Source organism: Notamacropus eugenii, chromosome 4, assembly GCF_028372415.1.
Source record: "Notamacropus eugenii isolate mMacEug1 chromosome 4, mMacEug1.pri_v2, whole genome shotgun sequence".
Classification (NCBI taxonomy): domain Eukaryota; kingdom Metazoa; phylum Chordata; class Mammalia; order Diprotodontia; family Macropodidae; genus Notamacropus; species Notamacropus eugenii.
Window position 1 is genome coordinate 173,490,390 of NC_092875.1, and position 19,156 is coordinate 173,509,545.

A 19,156-nucleotide genomic window follows, 5' to 3' on the forward strand; every position below is an offset into this window, starting at 1 on the left:
AATGTACATAATTACTGGTGTAGTAATCTCACATAAAGTAATCACAGCTAAGACAATACTATACATAGGGCCTATAGCAATATAAGTGAAAAGAAAACCAATACAAAACAATCAAAAATGAATCATGCACAATTACAAAGAAGCAGTATATTTCCAAAGAAGAGATATGAGAAGACAATTCCACTCTAGTCCTTTACAGAGGTGGGGAGGTCCATGGGTATAGAATACTACATATATTTTCTGACTTTTTCAATTTACTGATCAGTTTTGCTCATCCTTTTTCTTTAAAAAAATATTTGTTATATAGAATAATAACCCCTGTGGGAGGTTATAAGGAGAGCTATTAGGTGAAATTCTAGTGGGGTAAAAAATGAAAGATAAAATGTATTTAAAAAAATTAAAAAGTATATTTGCTTATTATTCTCTAACAATATAAAATATTTTTATTAACTGAAGAGTATGTTGGCCAGCCCTTACTGATTACCTGTTTAAGTAGATAAATGCTGCCTGAAGCTGCTAATTAGTGTTACATGTATGGGAAAAGACTATACCACAGGAGAAATTAAATTCAGAGCATATTATAGAAATACTTTTTTAAAATTAGGCTTAGGTCAGTCATTAATAGAAGACAACCCCTTGTTCACTTTATATCACCCAACTCCTTGGTTCTTAACATTTTCTTTAAAAGAGAAAAATTAAAATGGCCAACTGTTTGGAATGCCCAAAAATTCCATATGAAGCTAGATAAAAAAGCTACCATGGGGTAATCTAAGAATTCTATGACTGCCACTTTTTTCCATCAGGAAGAAGGAAGTGGGTATAACCATGGAAATGTAGTTTCTATAAACGTAAACCTCAAACAACCCCACACCCAGCTACACCAATGAAGAAAGAGCTCTGGCTCTCTAACAGAGAATTCAGCATTACATAAAACAAAGCAAATGAAAAGAAGTCTTTCCTGAAATGAAAAGTTCTTCAAAAGATCCAACCTCATACTTCTTAAGCTGAGGCACATGCCTTTTATTTGCAGAAATGAACAGCAGGCTATAACACACCTAAATTCTGTCACCTTCCTCAAAAAGTTGTGCCTTAAGTTATACTATGATACTTCAGCTCTATGGCAGAATTAGCTACTTCTGTTTGTTGAAATGGGAAAGGTGCAAGGAAGAGTTAATAACATACCTTGATCTAAACCTACTTAGAAACATCTGGAACCCAAGCAAATTCATGTAAGTTGGCACTTCCTTGTGCCAAGGTGGCTGGCTGTCATGTCAGAACTTACTTTTTCCTTTCAATCAAACCACTAAGATGAGGAAGAGAACAAGATGTTTATGACCATGGGGAAATTAATCCCTACCTCACCCCCTAAACTCTGCCCTGTGGCTCTAAAACAGAGTACACTGAGAATGAGGCCTAAAGATTATTTTTCTGCCAGGGCCAAAAAGTGGGAAAGGAGAATTCACAGCAGAAAGTGAATATGTAACTTAACCAATTCACTTTTTGAATCACTATTGACTTTCCAAAAAGCCATTATTCTTTTAAAGTTTAGAATACACTATCATACAGATGGGTAAATGAACATTTAATAAATGCCTAGTGACAATAATAATAATTCATATTTTGAAAGGCACTATGGTATATAAGAAAGAGCACTGAATATGGAGTCAGGAGATAGAGCAATATAAATATGTTATATCATTGCTAGTGGAAAGGAAGAAGGGATCATCTATAATGGCTGTCAGAAGCCACCAGCACTAAAATTCTATGACTCTATATCTTCAGAGAAACAAGTTTACTGGCTAACTGAAGGTTCCCCAAAGACAGGAAAGATAAATGAATGAAAAAAAATTTATTAAGTGCTTATTCTTGTGAAAAATGCAGAGGATACAAAGAAATGTGCAAAATGTCATTACCTTATATGTGTATAAAGCTTACAAGTTTTTAAACTTTCACATCCATTACTTCTGACCATGTGATTATGGTTAAAGGTTACCCTATTTCATTTTACTTTTAGAGAGCAAAGGAGGACCAATCTTTCTCACAGTAGAAGGAAATAATATGCTAGCAAGGCAGAAATGGTTAATTTGGGTAAAGGCTGGCCTATAGGATTTATGCTAAATCTACCGATATTTCCACTTCACACAGAAAAATTTTAGAACAAAAACCCCAGCTCTTCAAAGCTAAGATTCTGGAGGAGCGAGGTAGAATGGAAAGACGACCGGAATATTAGTAGGAGACCTAATTCTACTTTTGTGCAACTCTCTTAGCCACTCCAAACAACAACAAAATAATCCCAATTTAATGCTTCAAAATTATAAAGACTCACTGAGCTTGGTCTCAAAAAAAAGATATAAGTACTTCCCCCAACATCTTTGCAGAGGTGAATACTGCAGATGTACAACATTACATATAACTTTTTCATTATTTGGTTAGTTTTGCTGGATTTTTCTTCCTCTTTTTTATTCTTTAAGGGATGGCTGTCTAGCAGGGAGAAGAGGGATGATACACTGGAAATTGCAGGCGATATAAAAACAAAAGATATTGATAAATTTATCTTAAAAAAAACCCAACACAATCTCAGCTTCTTCATTTGTAAAATGACTGGGTTGGATTAGAGCACTAACACAACGTTAACTTCCCCTGTTGTGAGTAAAGGACAGGAGAGTTAGAAGAGGTAAGAAGAGGAAAAGAGATAATAGCCACCACAAATAAGCCTTTAGGATTTATAGGTGTGTATGAAAAGGGGAAGAAAGGCCTTGATTCTAGAGTCTGGGCAGAACCCAGAATCAGAATTCAGAAGCTAAAGCACTTTAATAATTTCACTCACTCAGACCCATAGCAAAGGCAAGGTTTAGATAGCTGTCAGACGTAGGGAGATAAAGGAAAAGAGAAAAGTAGGAAAGAACTTTTCAAAGTACCCAGCTGTTGCTCCCCCCAGGCAAAGCCATAAACTCCATCATGTCACTGAATTAAAGAGAAAGAACCAAATAAGAAGAAAAAGAAGCCTGTTCTGAGAACTATGAGATAGCCCAAGAGCACCACCTACTGTAGAAGGGCTGGCTCTCTATCTAAAACCATGACTTAAGGATTTAAAGAACTACTGTTGAAAGGCAGCTCAAGCAGCAGATGAAAACTACTGGCTTACCAGTATGGATCCGCATGTGTTGTATCAATGAAGCCTTCAGTCTTGTTTTATAATCACAGTGCTGACAATGGAAAGGCTTAACTCCAGCGTGTATACCCATATGTCTCTGCAAGGCCAATTTGGAGGAACATTTCCTATTCAAAAGGAAGCAAGGTTTGTCAAAACTTAGTAAAATAAGGTCTCAGTTCCTCCTCTTTAAAACAGAAGGGTTAGATAGACTAGATGAACTCAAAGGTATCTTCTAGTTCTACATCTATGATGCTAACATATTAAGGCTGTTTCTCACTTTAGTAGGGAATGTGAATCTAAAGATATGGTTTTAAAAAAAAAAAAAAATCACCTGAGAAAGTATCAAAATATCACTGCAGATGTTACTTTTCTGATCTAAATGTCTACCAGAAGGATTCTTTAACTAGCACACCATAGAAAGTAACTAGTAGGTGGCAGAGTGGATAGAGCACTGGACTTACGGTCACAAAGACCAAACTTCAAATACTACCTCAGAGACTTCCTAGCTATGTGACCCTGGGGAAGTCACTTAAGCTCTCTGTGCCTCAGTTTCCCTATCTGCAAAATTAGAGGGTTGGACTTGATGGCCAGTAAGTTCCCTTTTGGCTGAGTCCATGATCCTACGATCCCACATCCTCTAAAGATTTTTAGCTTTCACACAGGAGTGAGCACTGCCACAAATGCTTTTCAAGTGGTCAGATTGCCAGTCTTGTTTAAAATATTAACTCAGAACAGATCCTGTTCTAGAACACAACTTATTGACAAGCAAAGCACATTCAACTGAACAAGTATTTATTAAGCACCTACTATGTGCTAAGTAGCACAGCATGGTGAACAGAGTGCCAACTTTAGAGTCAAGAAGACTTGGGTTCAAGTTTTACCTTTGACTCATACAGCAATATGAGCATGGGCAAGTCACTTAACCTCTCTGTGTCCTAGGAACCTCTCAAAGGTTAGAAATTATAGATGAATTCCTGATCTGTAATAAAGAAGGAAGACCCTATATCAAGTATTCATTAGAACAACAAAATTATAGTTATGCCCCACCTCAATTTTTTTTTCCTTCAGGCAGTTTACATTTGCATAAAGTGTGACAGTCAAAAGACTGTATGGACAATACGGTATTATTGATTAGTTTAAAGTTTAAAATTTATTTATGCTTCTAAGAGGAGAGGAGAAAAATTATAGCAAAAAGAGCATCAGAAACAATAAAAGTTATGCTTTTAAAAAGCTTTTGTTGTTCAGTTGAGTCCAATTCTTCATGACTCTGTGAACTAAAGCACAGCAATACTGTCCATGGGGTTTTCATGGCAAATATACTGACGTGGCTTGCCATTTCCTTCTCCAATGTAATAAGCCAAACAGAGGTTAAGTGACTTGCTCAGGGGCACACAGCTGGTACATGTCTGAGGTCAGACAGGAACTTGGGTCTTCCTGCCTCCAGGCCCGGTGTTCTCTCCACTGAGCTGCCTAGATACCTCCGAGCCACCTAATAAACTTTAAATTGGAAAAGCTCAAAACCTTCCAGAATTTTTATGAAATGCCAATTATAGTGCTCACAAACTAGAAAAAAATAGGCAGCCAAAAAGTCCTACTAACTCAGCAAATTGACAAAATTTAAGAGCAAACACTAACTAGAAATATTCAGTCTTACACACTGAAATTCCAATGCAACTTCTATGACAATGTAATGTATTTAAACAGTGGCTTTTATGTGACAATCTCAAGAGCTAAGTCACGTGTCCTTAAGGTCCCTTCCAGTTCTATGGCCATGATCCTATCTATATGTATGCTTAGCACTTGACTTTATGAACACATCTAGCATCTGACTAACCCCAGCTTCTTGTCCTCCTATGTTGTCCCCCTGCCTTTTTAAGTCAACTTCTATTGTCCATGCAGCAGCTAAGTGGTGTGGTGGAAAAAGTGCCAGGCCTGGAGTCAGGAAAACTTGAGTTCAAATCTGGCCTCAGACACTTACTAGCTATGTGACCTTGGGCAAGTCATTTAACCCTTTTTGCCTCAATTTCCTCTTCTGTAAAATAAGCTGGAGAAGGTAATGGTAAACCATTCCAGTATCTTTGCCAAGAAAACCTCAAATAGGGTCATGAAGAGCTGGACATGACTCAAATAAATGAAGAAAATTGTTGTACACAATACTCTATAAATAATTTAACTAGGACTGAGTAGGGAAGGCCTAGAGAGTATTAGTATTAAACCACTACTGTTACATATGCTAAGTGAACTTATTAGGTCTCTCCATAGGATGGATGCTTTTCCTGACAATATCACCAAATCTGTGCTTGGTTTCCATCTGTAAAACAGCGATGATATTTACAGGAAAATCTTCCCAAATCAACCTTTACAACATCTCTCCCATTAGTTTATTTCTGTCTACTCACAGTTACTACCCTAATTCACAGCCTCACTTACCTTTCACTTAGACTACTGCAATAGCCTTCTGATCACCCTTCCCCTCTCTAATTCTCATTTTCAAATGCCAAATTGGTCTTCCTAAAGCACAGGTCAAACCATGTTAATCCCATACTCAAAGATGCTTCAGGGGCTCCCTTTTTCCTTTTTTCCTAAAGGAAAACCAACTGTTTAGTTTGTTTTTTCAAGTTCTTTACAATCTTGCTCCGGCCTACCTTTCCATACCTAATGTACATCATTCTCTTTCATGTACACCGTATGGCACAGACTGGCCAGCTTGTTGTTCTGTTGTACAGATTTTTCCCATGTCTGGAATGCACTCACTCCTCACCTCCCCCTAGCACCTTACTTTAACCTCAGTTCAAGTTCCACCTATATAAGAAGCCTATCTTGATCCTGCCATATCTCTAACCCCCATGAGTAATGCCCTTCCCTTTAGAAATTGTTACACAAATATAAACATGTTACATGTATTATCACATAAAACATGTTATGTGTTGGTTTTCCCCCATTAAATTAACCTCCTTGAAAGGAGGTTAGTTTTTTTCTTTGTATTCCTAGCACTTAGCACAGTGCCTGGCATGTAAATCTATTTGATAAATGCTTGTTGAACTGAATTGGCTATCAGAAATGATTTCAACTTTGACATTTTAAAAAGTTCCTTCCAAAAATTCTTACAATGAAGTTTCTTACAAGAAAATTGTTAAATTCTCATAAAAGTGGAAGCCTTTTGATGTCCATTTTAAAAAATCGTTTTACTTTTAAGTAACTATAAAATTAGATGGGTTCAAATCTGTCATCTGTCAAATTTTGCCATTTAATACTTATGTGACCTTGGGCAAGTCACAAAACGATCCTGAGCCTTCTACATCTATAAAATGAGGGGATTTGACTTGACTTCTGAAGTCTCTTCCAATTACAGGTTTATGATACAATGAAAACTTGCACAGCTTAAAGACTCAATACATAAAGAAAAGGAGAGTATTTAAAAGACTTGGAGCTAGCATACGGAAACAGATAGATCCAAGATGATCTAAACTCGAAGAGAAGTAACTCTTGCCAATAACTCTGGGCTCCAATATCAAAATCACAAATGGGACTAAAGAGGCACACTGTGAATGACTATGATATTTAAAACTGAATCCCACCACTGGAAAACAAGGGAGCCCAACTACAAGTAACAGTAATTCCAAAAATTACAAACAGATAAAAGGAAAATCATGAAAAACAAAGAAACAAAAGAAAACATATGAACTACCAGAATACTGCACAATAGCTCTGAGTATCTCATCTAAGCACAAGAACACAGAGTTACAGCAGATGAGTCTCATTTAATTGAGGAGAAAGGAGTTCCCTGCTGGCACTTTTCACTCCATAATCAAAATACGATTTTGAATAGCTTAAGTGGTTATGATACTGAATGTATCATTATGTATTTGAGCCATCTACGTTAGTTACTGCACCACCACAAAATCCTGGTGATGCAGCAGAAAAACTTCATGACTCCTTTGAAAACTAGAAAATAATCAGGAGACTGCTGCAAACATGAATTTGTTTTTATCTGTGGAGAGCCTTGCTATCAGGAGGCATTGAAGTATTTGCTGAATGAATAATATTTCCAAAGGATGGGTTTTTGATTTAGATAGTGAACTCATCTTACTTTGGAACTTAAAGATAAATATCCTTTGTTCTAATCAAGAAAGATGGTTGGCTATCCAAAACCAAAAAGGGAAAGGAGGCACAGTTCCACAAATAGGAAATAAAAGTGCTACGTGGGGAAAGTAAAGTAGCAGGTGAAAAACTAGATATTTTCCTCACAAGTTACTTCTATGAAAAGTGTTTGTTCCTTAGTTCCTGAAGCCTATCTTCCAGTGACAGAAACAGCATCCAAACAGCCATGATAAAAATCAAAATAAAAGGCATCTTAATCAAATCACTTGTTAAAAAAAAAACAAAACAAAGATGAAAAGAATAGGCTCCTAGAACACTCACAACTCTAGAAAAAAAGGGAGGTCCCACTGAGAAAACCAATTTAACCTCCCACCATAAGGATCATTTATGAATTATAACAACTCATCATTTCAGAAAGTTATGTACAGTCACAGCACAAATACCATTAAAACCTAGGCACAGAAAAATTTAAATGGTGAAAACTTAATATTGACCATGTTTTCCTTTATACACAATAAAATATGGAGAAATCATACTAATAAAAACCTTAGAAATAGAAACATAACATATTCAGCATGAAAACATTATGTGATACAAAAGACTTTATTGGACTGAGAGCTGATACAATAAATAATTGAATCCTGGATTTGCTATCAAAAGACCAGAATTCCTAGGATCTTAAAACTACAGCTACACAGGTCCTTACATGTTATCTAGTCAAACCTCTTTATTTTATAGATGAGGAAATTGAGGCAGGAAAGGTTAAGTAACTTAACCAAGGCATACAATAAGTAGCAGAGCTATACCTTGAACTCATGCCCTCTGACTCTAAACCCAACATTCTTCACCCAATACACCACCCTGATCCAGGTCTGTCACTGTCAAGCTGCAAGACCCTGCACAAGACACAGGATCTCTCTAAGCTGGTGTCATCACATAAAAAATGGGATTAATACTTTATATCTGACTTCAGTCAAAGGGTTAATGTGAGGTACAAATGAGAATATATGTAAAAAGTCACCATAACCATTCACTGTTATACAAAGAGCTTTTTAAAATTATGTGTAATTTATACAACAGGATTAGAGGTTCCCATGACAGTCCTTCCACTTTGCAATGATGGCAAGTGGCAGTTACAGAAAAAGAAGTACAAAATGACAGTTTTTAGATTATCTATAAACAGTTGTTGGTCCTCTAAAAAAAAAATTAAAAGAAAGTTGCAGTCAAGTGGGAGGATAGCTTATACTTGTAAGTTTCCCTTAGAGATCTTGTTCCTCTTAGAGAAACAAATAGAGGTGCTGGCAGAATTGGCCTTATTGTACATCAAAATACAAGAAATATTTCACAATACACTTGGTCATCTTGTATTGTAGTGCTCCTCCTGTAGTGCATTTGCAAAATTCCACCATGAAAATAGTCACATCTTATGTTCCAGTATTTGTTGCAGAGGATACAGAAACAGCAATTTTGCAAAGAACTCAATTAGAACCTTCTGACCCTTCCCCAAATTAACATATACTGTGATATTTAGTCACTTCAGTGCAGTGGTGGGCACAGGTAGTTCAGAAGAAATGAGAAAGGCCAAAGGCTTGCAGACTATACTGAAATCACACACCCATATAATCATGAATATGAGAATGAAGTCATCAGGCATTGAATATGGCAAGTGACAAACAACAGACCAAAAACCAAACTGATTATATTTTAATATATGGTAAATTACTGGTTAAAATACAGCAATCTTTTTCAGATCAGTTGTATGCTGCCAGATCACTAACTTGTTATTCTAACAAGATTAATATTCAGTTTTAAGGACTCTAAACAATTGGTTCTAAGAGACAGCTGAAAGACAGAAAGACACCTAAAGCTTGGGGGAAAACGATCATGTGCCTACAGATAATCAGGATAGCTTGGAAAGCTACAGGTTTATCTTACGTACTTAAAAAGAAAAGCAAGCTGCACATAACCAAGACCTTCAGTTTCATGTACAATCCTCTTTTTCTCTTCCATTACGTGAGATATGCACATTTAGAGACATCTCCACTCTAAATGATCTTACGGCAGGAAAGGTTAAGTAACTTAACCAAACCTGTGGTAGAGCCTTCTGAGCTTGTATTGGTCTGATCAGCCAAAGTTGGAGACATTGTACTTTGACTCCAACTTAGTGATGTCATTTGGTCCTCTTTGAGAATGAAAGATAGCAACCATATATAGACAAATGTCCATTCGATTTAATGTTTAACTTCAGAAAGAATAAAAATATTTTAAAAACCCTGAACCTTATTTTTATCTACCCCCACCCACCCCCAAGGCAAACAAAAAATATACTGAGCCATATGCTCTTCCCATCTCTTTATGACAATAATCTCAAATCTGTAAGACATTAATCTACAAGTACAATGATATCACTATTAATGAAATTTTAAGGTGAGAATAGGAAGGCTTTCAAGAATATTAGTATGTGCCTTGCCCATAAGACTTAATAAATGAATGCAATCTCTATAAGTTGTTGTGTGTGTGTGTGTGTGTGTGTGTGTGTGTGTGTGTTTCTAGGGCCTTTTTTTCTTTGGGGATGGGAAAGAAAAGGAAGAAGTATTTTCATATTATGTTTTAATTAATTTTTTTGTTTGAATTGACTTTCCTTTTTTTTTTTTTTTTTTTTTTTTTTTACTGAAACTAGGAACAGTATAAGGAATTCTCAGTGAGAAAATCTCCTCTAACATTTTAGGTTGGCATCTTCCCTGCAACATGTAGTTTTTTGAGAGGTCCTCTTTTTTTTTTTTTTTAAGCTATTATTTATTTTTAGAGTTCTTTAAAAAAAAACTGAGTTCCAAATTCTTCCCCTCCCTCAAATTCCACCACTGCACATTAAGAAAGCAAGCAATAGAATATCAATTATATATATATGAAATCATGCAAAACATATTTCCATATTAGCCATGTGCAGTATGTAATCTTAAAGAATCACTTGGAACACTGAACTGGGAGGTTCAGCTATGAAAATTTAGAGGGGAAGTTCCAGTAAAAGACACATAGAGCAACTCTAGGATGGGTCAAAATAGTTTACTGATACTAAAAGCCAAGCATGGCATAGGAGAGTACAGAGAGATGCACAGCAATTCAGTCATATGCCATCTACTTTTCCTCTATCCTCCCATGGGGCAGCAGGCAGAGTGGTAGCCCCAGAGAGCAGTGATATGTATCCTTGCTGAGGACTCAGGTTTACACTGGATTTTCAAATAAAAGGCTTACTGTGGAAGCTGTCACACTGCCAGTGAGGCAATGGGATCATGAAACATGGACCAAAACAGATGTGGAAGGTGAAATTATAACTGCACCACATTAACAATTTGTGGGAGAATAACTACAGCAGAGTGCGGTGAAGCCTTCTGCGTACTAGGAACCTAGAAGAATAGCAGACCTAGAAGAATGGGCTCATAGACTCCTCTGGTTATTAAGTTACTTCCACAGGATCAATCAGTATGTGTCAGAGATGGGACTTGATTCTACACTATCCTGACTCCTAAGCCAATTATTTACCCTTTACATAGAAGTACCTCTTGGATTAAACAAACCTTTCTGTTTGAAGGCAACTTTATAGGGAATATGATTTTCCTATCTTATCCAAAAACTCAAATGTCAATCAATGAGCATCTATTAAGGACCTAACTGTCAGAGGTACGATTCAAACCCAGGTCCTTTGACTCCAAATCCAGTGTTCTTTCCATTATCAAGTCCATCAAACACTAAGCATCTACTGTGTACCAGGCATTGTACTGAGCAATGGGGAAACAAAGAAAGCAAAAACAGTCCCTGCTCCCAGGGAACTCAGTCTAATAGGTGGAACAGCATACGAACAACTATTGCACAAACAAGATTCATACAAAATAAACTACAGAGAAGCAACAGAGGGATGGCACCGGCATTAAGGGTGAATAGGAAAAGTTTCCCAATTCCCCAGTGAAGGTGGGAACTTGAAGGAATTCAAAGAAATTAAGATGACAAGGGAGAGAATATCAGACAAGGGAGGATAACCAGTGGAAATGCACCAAGTCAGGAGAAGGAAGGTTGTGTGCAAAGAAGAGCAAAGAGGCTGTTGTGGCTGAATTTCGGAGTACCTGAAAGGGAGCATGGGGTAAGAAGCTTGGAAAGGTGGGAAAGGGCAAGGTTACGAAGGGATGATCTTGGAGCTAACAAGGAGGCACTAGAGTTTATAAATAATGTATATCTGTATGGGGGGAATGTGTGGGACAAGGTCAGATTTGCCCTTAAGAAAGATCAATTTGACTGCTAGGTGGATAGGTAGAAGACAGACTAGAGGGGGAAGAGACTGGAGGCAGGAAGACCGAATTGAAAGCTATTGCAATAGTACAGGCATGAGGTGATAGGATAGTGGCAGGCAGTACTGAGGAGAGGAGGCAGCATATGAAGGGATGTTACAAGAGTAGAATTGATATGACTTGGAAACTGACTGAACATGGTAGGAGTGGGGGTGGGAATGAAGAGGAAGCCTAGTAATTAGAAGTGTCAGTCATTTCAGTAATGGGAGTCAGGAAGAGGGGAGGGCTTGGGAGGGAATGATAATGAGTTCAGTTTGGGACATGTTTAAGATGCCTACACAATATCTTAAAAGTTAACAAACATCTTAAGATGCCTATAAGTGCAAATTGTCCAATAGACAGTTGAAATATGAGAGGAAGTCAGAGGAGAGTATCAATGCTGAATAAGTAGATTTGAGAATTATCAGCAGTTAGATAATTGAATCCATGAGAAGACAGACAAGATGGAAACTGATAACATCACCAAGCAAAAACAGTATATAGAAGGAGAAGAGGTGACCCAGGATAGACACTTGGAGCCGCATAAACAGATTACCTCCCTTAGGCAACGAGTTATTGTACATTAAGAGAAGAGCCTGGAGGGTTTCTACAGATCTTTGTAAGTCAATACTATAGGAAAAATTCTACTGAATTATACACGTCCTGGATGCCAAGGGAAAGTTAAAATCTTGAAGTCACAGATCTACGTGAAGTACCTTATTCATAATGATGGCCATCAAAATATAAAGAGTCCACAAATGTCCCATATTCCTACTTCTTTATGTCATCTCTCTGGCTGAGATTTTACAGTCTGTAGGCTGAGATTTTATAGTTTGTTTTATCATAAAACACAAAAAGTGTTAACTTTATGTTTCATGGTTCAAAGTTTATTTTGAATTTATGGTTTATTTCTTGAGGTTTGTTGAGGTCAGGAATATGGAACTATTCTTTAAATGAGGGCTTTTAGTGTTAGAGAAATAAATCAATTACCAAAATCAAGTTAATTTAGGTTGGTTTAAAAACGTTTTAGAGAATAAGAACTATAAATATTTTACCTGACTTAAAATTAAGACCAGGATTCTTGAGAAGCAGCATGGATTAGGAGATAGCAAAATGGACTTGGAATCAGGAATTAATGGAAAATGTTAAAATATATGCAGTCTGATATTACAGGATCTCAAATTAGATTATAAAGTATTAATCGATAATTTTTTTAAAATGGTACTGGGAGAAGTAAATCCAGAAATTAGATTAGACAAGATCCAAAATAAAGTTTTAAAGAGCTAAAAGAAAATGAACAATATTGCTCAACGTTTCATAATTCCAAGAACAAAGTAGGAAAGTACTCGGTTTCACAAGAATGACAAGCAAAACTCGAAAGTGGTTCAGCAGAAAAGAACTTTAGGCCAGCATTCTCATGCTTCTATCACAACCACTAAACTGAAGGCTGCTAAAATTCAACCCATAATGTCTTGTTTGTGGATGCTATAATCTTTTCTACAATGATATTTTTACTATTTAGGATTTTTAACAGCAAAGGAGTATATGATTTTTAAATTTTGCATCTATTTCTCTGCCTCATTTTCCACATTTCCTTATATTCTTCTTTATCACTTGTATAATGTTATATTCCATTACATTGTTATACCACAATTAATAGTCATATCCCATATTAGTTCTTTTCAGTTTTTAACATCTACACAGAAAACATATATTACATGACATATCTTCTTTCTTTCTTTTTTTACAGTTTAACCTTATCTACCCCTAACTTAAAAAAAAACTGCTGATATTTTGTTTCTTACATGATCACAGTTATCCCAAGTATCTTTGTCCTTTGTCCTCCCCCAAAGAGTCATTCAATATAACAAATATTACCTTTCAGAGAGAAAGAAAATCAGCATAACTGGTCATAGAAAAACTCTGAAAATATTCATAATATGTGACATCTGCCAATCTTCCACCTCCATTAAGAGGTAGGTACAAATAAATAACAACCTCAGAATATAGCTCTTTTAATAGGATCACTGAATGAAGTGTGTGTGTGTGTGTGTGTGTGTGTGTGTGTGTGTGTGTGTGTGTGTGTGTGTAGGACAAATAGCCATTCCCCAAAAGATAAGTAGGCAAAGAAAATGAACAAACAGCTCTCTGCAAAGTTGTAAGAACCATATGAAAAAATTGCTTGAAATTGCTAATGATTGTGGACATATAAATCAAAATAACCCTGAGATTTTACCATATACCCTGCAAAGTGACAAAAATGACAAAAATAGCAAGTCAATGTTGGAGGGGTTACAGAATGATAGACGTACTAATACAATGTTGGTGGAGCTGTAAAATGGTAAATAGAAAGCAATTTGGAATTATTCAAATAAAGTAACTAAAATGTTCATACCCCTTGGACCATATACTGTATATATACTGTATATTCATAGTTGGTTACACGCAGTCTTCTTCATTAGACTGTGAGCTCCTCGAGGTCAGGGACAGCATTTTTACCTTATTTTGTATCCTCATCACTCAGCATGGTGGCTGGCACATAAGCACTTAGTAAATGCTTTTTGATTCAGTGAAGTACATAGGAATGAGAAAGTCTGGCATATAGGAACGCATTCCCCTGTAGCTCCAAAACTTAGAATTTGTTGTGAAATTAACATTCACTTAAAACAAATACACAGCAACTTATAAACAAGTGTAAAATAATATAGCAAAAACTACATCTTGATGCAAAAAATAGATTGGTAGAAAGGAGATGATTACAGTTTCAGTAAAATTAACATGCATGAAGGCCCAAAAGATTGAATTGGCAAATTAAGACACAGAATGGAAAGCAGATTGCCAGCTATTGCAGAATTATGCTGAGTAACAGAAGAAAAATTAGATCCGAAAGACAGATTAAGGAGTTAATTTTGTTATCTGAAACTACAATACCAAAGAGAAAGAAAGGGACATGGTGACATTTTATATGACCTTTGTTTTGAATTTGAATTTTTGAAATTTAAAATTTTATTTAAGAGGAAAAGTAGACATACCACAGTAGATTTTTGAATAGAGAGATAACTTTTTAGGTTTTCATTCACACCTATAGTTGTTAGCCAAATGCAATGGGGTAGAAAAAGATTGGCTACATGACTGGCCTACAAAGTTTTTAAAATAGTCCAAATTATAGTAAGGGCTTATCCTGGGTTGGCTACCGTAGAAATAAAGGTCAAATCCGAGAGACATCATGGAGAAAATGTGGGAGATAAAGATAAGAAAGGAATGTAAAAGATGTCAAACACACAAGCCTAGAAAACTAAGAAGATGAAGTAATCGTTGATGGCAATGGAGAAGCTGAGAAGCGTTATTTATTTGGGGAAGGCAAGAAGCAATAATTACATTTTTTTCTAACACGCTAAGTAGATATTTGATTATCATACTCTTTTCTCATGCTTTTCTAAACTAAGTCAAACAATGACATACTCTGTCTCTCCACACACATTTCAGACAATAGGCATAGTTAATGAATTATAGGGTCAGTGCTTGAGCTAATCTGTAATATTAGAAGGGTATTCATTAATGTAAATTGCTATTAAATCACAGAAGTTAATGCTAAAAAAAAAAATCCCTTTTATGTTAGTGACAAAAATAATTAAAGGAATAATCACTCTACTGTGGAAGGAAAGTTGTATAACAATTGCCAAATATCAAGCCAATATATGAAAGAATAAGCAACAAATGTTATATTCAACAGGTGATGAATATAACACATGAAAGATTTATTTTTTAAAGGGTTTACAATTTGACTATTTAGAATTTCAAAAATGACAATCCTGGGTGAGAGGCTAGTTCAACCATAGCAATCAAGCCTTGGATAAGAACTGAATTCAGATGCATTCTCACAAACTGTTCCATGAAATGTATGAACAAAGGAGCTTTTACAATTTAGAAAATGTAGAAGAGTGAAGGGATTCTGATCGAGTAATATCTGATTCATATAGTACTTCTAAGTCTGTCAGAGTCTTCCTTTTGACCACAAAACTCCTACTGAAAGTTTTATATATTTTATATAAATCCCAGAATCCTGTGAAATATATCGCACTACAGATGTGAAGATAAAGCTTAACAGAGATACAAAGTAGCTAATATAGCATTAAATGAGCAATGATTAAATTCAAAATTAGACAAAAATATCAAGAAATGTATGCCTTAGTGCTGGTGACTGTTACCATATCTAACCATAATTAACTAACTTTAACAAGTCATACCTGTTGCAAATTTTGCAGGTAAATTCATCAGCATTTTTTCTGGTTCTGGTTGTGGCTTCTGTGCCTGAATAAATGAGGCTAACCTCTGCTTTCTTTCTTTTTTTTCTCTCTTTTATATTCAGTTTCTGATGCACATGCTTATGATGCCTGCTCAATTGACGTCTGTATTTGAATGTCTGGTCACATAATGAACAAAGAAAGGCCCTGGCTTTCTTGTGTTTGGACATATGCATCTTCAAATCTGTTCTATACAAATGGGAAGGAAAAAACCAATAATCAAAATAGAAGAATTCATAGCTAAAATAAATTTCAACATGAAGTGCAATTCCATTTACACTAAAAACTGCTAAAAAAAAAACCAAAAACTCCAACCAAAACCCTTATCCTTCGGATACAAGATAAAAGGCCCACTAACTAGTACCTTATCCAAGCTAAGAGGTGACTAATTTAATTATCTACTAATACTTATGTTGAATAAAATTCAATAAACAATTCTCTACGATGGCTTCAAGCAGTCAAAATTGAATGATAAAATAAAGACACAACACTATATACTATGCAGTGCTTTTCATTCAAGCATCTTAGAGCAATTTACAATTAGATTTATTTTTTTTATGGACATCAAAACCATAGTCTAAAGTGGTTTAATAATGACTAACAAAATTATTTATTTAAAACCAGAAGATATCTGGTCCTACATGCTATGTTCTAAAGACATACAGCCATGTAAAAATCATTGTAAAAAACTATTTTATTTGTTGAGTGGCAATTCAATCTGAGGTGTTAATCATGTTTAAACAACTATCTGCTAGGTATTTTATTAACTAGTAAAAGATGATCTTAAGAAGCAGATTGACATCAAAACATCAAGCCCATTTTGCATTCCTACTAAAATTATACATTAAGCAGCAATTTCAGGTTAACCAAAGATGTAGGGAGTAACATTACTCCTGTGATGCTTTCCTTTCACTGGGAACAGAACAAGACAAAGAATAAGAATGGGCTCCATGGGCATCTACCAACTACACAGAGAGAGACAACATCCCTGGTCTGCTAGACAATTATATAGCATCACACTGTACTAGATCTTGCAATACTACTACAACTTCTTGAAATGAAGGGACCAGAAAAGAGTAGGTAAGATAATGTTTCTGTGAAGGATCACTTTCTAAAGTTCAAAATTTGCTTTAAATAGTTCAGTCTGAAAAACTGAAAATTCAAAATTCTTCATATTAACCAGTTCTTTAAATAACACAGTATTGGCCACTCCCACAGTATGGAATATGCCAAATGATAAGAAAATGGGCAAAATGAGGGGAATAATATGCCTTTAATCTCTGGAAAAACCCTGAAATGAAAGTCCAGAGTATGCCTTAAGAAATGATGAGAAGATAGCTTCTGAAAATTAAATGATTAAATGAGTATATGAATCATTCAAATGGTTTTTCAGGGTTTCCCAAAGATCAGAGAATTTTTCTGGAGAAATTAAATTACCATCACAGAAGAATATAAAAGACTCTATGATAACAAATATGATATTAAATATAATCTACATGATCTGAAAGACAACCACAGTAACTGTACCAAACATTTCTTAGATTTTATCAAAAATAATACACTAAATTCTTTCTATTATGAGAGGATTCAGTATATTGTGAAATCTACCTATAAAAACACGCTAACCAAGAGGCAGGTTACTAACTTGATTTTTTTTAAAAGCTCTAGTTTTTGTTTTATCCTACAATCAATCTTTATTTGGTTTAAAACAACAATTTTTAAAAAAAACCCTCTTTTCTCAAGATTCCTAATATACTACCATATTCTCCTGCTACATTACTCTCAATTTCCCCACCTGCTCTTAACCCTTGACATTTCAAACAAATTAGTTTTGTAAGAGAGTGGTGATAAAGGTTACCTACATTCTGAAGAACTTTTTTTCACACTCAGTACATGGATGTGGGTTGGCATTATAGTCATGGGTACTATTCAGATGTTTGTGGACCTTAGGCCAATCGCTGTCTGTTTTAAAGATTTAAAAAACAAGAAAAAGAAATATATGTATTTAGGAACTATTAAATTACATTTTTTGTCACGTTTAGTAGCTACCAGAAAATTCTTTTATTCTGACGATATATAGTACATGTAATGCAAGTGTAATTTTTAAATTACATTATAGATTATCTCCACTAAAGTTGTCCTCGGTTGCCTTTTTATGGCATAGAGTGGATTCTGAATTCTCAAAGCCTATGCCAGTGGGAGGGGCAAGTTATAGGTGCTTCTAAAAAGGAAGAAAATCTTCAAATATGGTACTGATAACTGTTTTCTATGTCTTGTTTAAAGGCCAGCCTGGCTGAGTTCAGAGAGATCACCAAGAAACTAGCAACAGATGAAGTTTTTACTAACAGTTCACGAAAACTCCCTGAGATATGAAGAGGTTGTAATCTGCAAAGACAGAGGAAATCAAATGACCATTCTTATCTGATGTATTTATACACAGGTACATCACCAGGTACCAAACAGCCCAATGCTATCAAAATTACAGTGTAGTTCAAGCATCACAAATACAGCTTCTGTTAGCCAAGTCCCTCCCGCTAGTGTCTTGAGCAATCTCTCTCCCACATCAGCCTTGCTCCTCTCTTTTGCTCTTCTGCTTACCTTCAATCCGCACTTCTCTTTTAGAAGAGGGTACACTTCATCCAGAAATGATCACTAACACACACAAAAGAACTGGGCTTTGTTCTCAACGTCTTCCAGGTGGTCTGTGGCTAATCTCTCATGGTATTAAAGCGACAGCATCTGTAGCTTTGTTCCTGATCAGATTTACTGATAGGAACTTTTTAACAAATTACAAACTCTCAAACATTCACCCAAAAGTTACATTCTCATTCATTCCAGTGAAATCATGGAATCATCATCTTTAAAACTGGAAAAGATCCCAAAGAGAAGCAAGCTCTTTTGTGGGAACAGATCGCGGTAAGCGGTCAACAAGATTTAGGTTTTTTGCCCAGCATGAACTACTATAGTATCAGCAAGGAAGAAATATTACTAGAAACCGTAAATGACCTTTCCCAACACAATCAAATTTGTTTGGGGATTTCTGATAGTCCACGAGTAAAGTTAGCCTAGCAATCACTGCATGTAAAAGAACCATGTACAGTATCTATTTATCACATAAACTCACTGCTATGGAATTTATATTTTTATTGAGTTTGATCACCTTAAAAACCAAAAAGGAAACTTGCAATAATTCTTACAATTAAAATGGGCATTTACTGTATGTTCTTAAAGAAAGAGACAGAACAACTCAATGATATTTGTCTATGACAAGATCTAAA

At 35.5% G+C, this 19,156-nt stretch overlaps 1 protein-coding gene across 3 annotated transcripts in view; it reads right to left on the minus strand.

Moving 5' to 3' along the window:
* LOC140500787 (uncharacterized) overlaps positions 1–19,156 on the minus strand; it is a 65,138-nt gene that overhangs the window by 26,198 nt on the left and 19,784 nt on the right. For 2 of the 3 annotated variants that reach the window (XM_072603700.1, XM_072603699.1), the window contains exons 3-5: positions 17,741–17,840; positions 15,822–16,067; positions 3,146–3,279 (exon numbers count right to left, since the gene is read on the minus strand). In XM_072603700.1, the coding sequence (XP_072459801.1) occupies positions 3,146–3,279; positions 15,822–16,067; positions 17,741–17,840 (480 nt within the window). The remainder of the gene's footprint in view (positions 1–3,145; positions 3,280–15,821; positions 16,068–17,740; positions 17,841–19,156) is intronic. The other variant, XM_072603702.1, reaches the window with a different exon arrangement.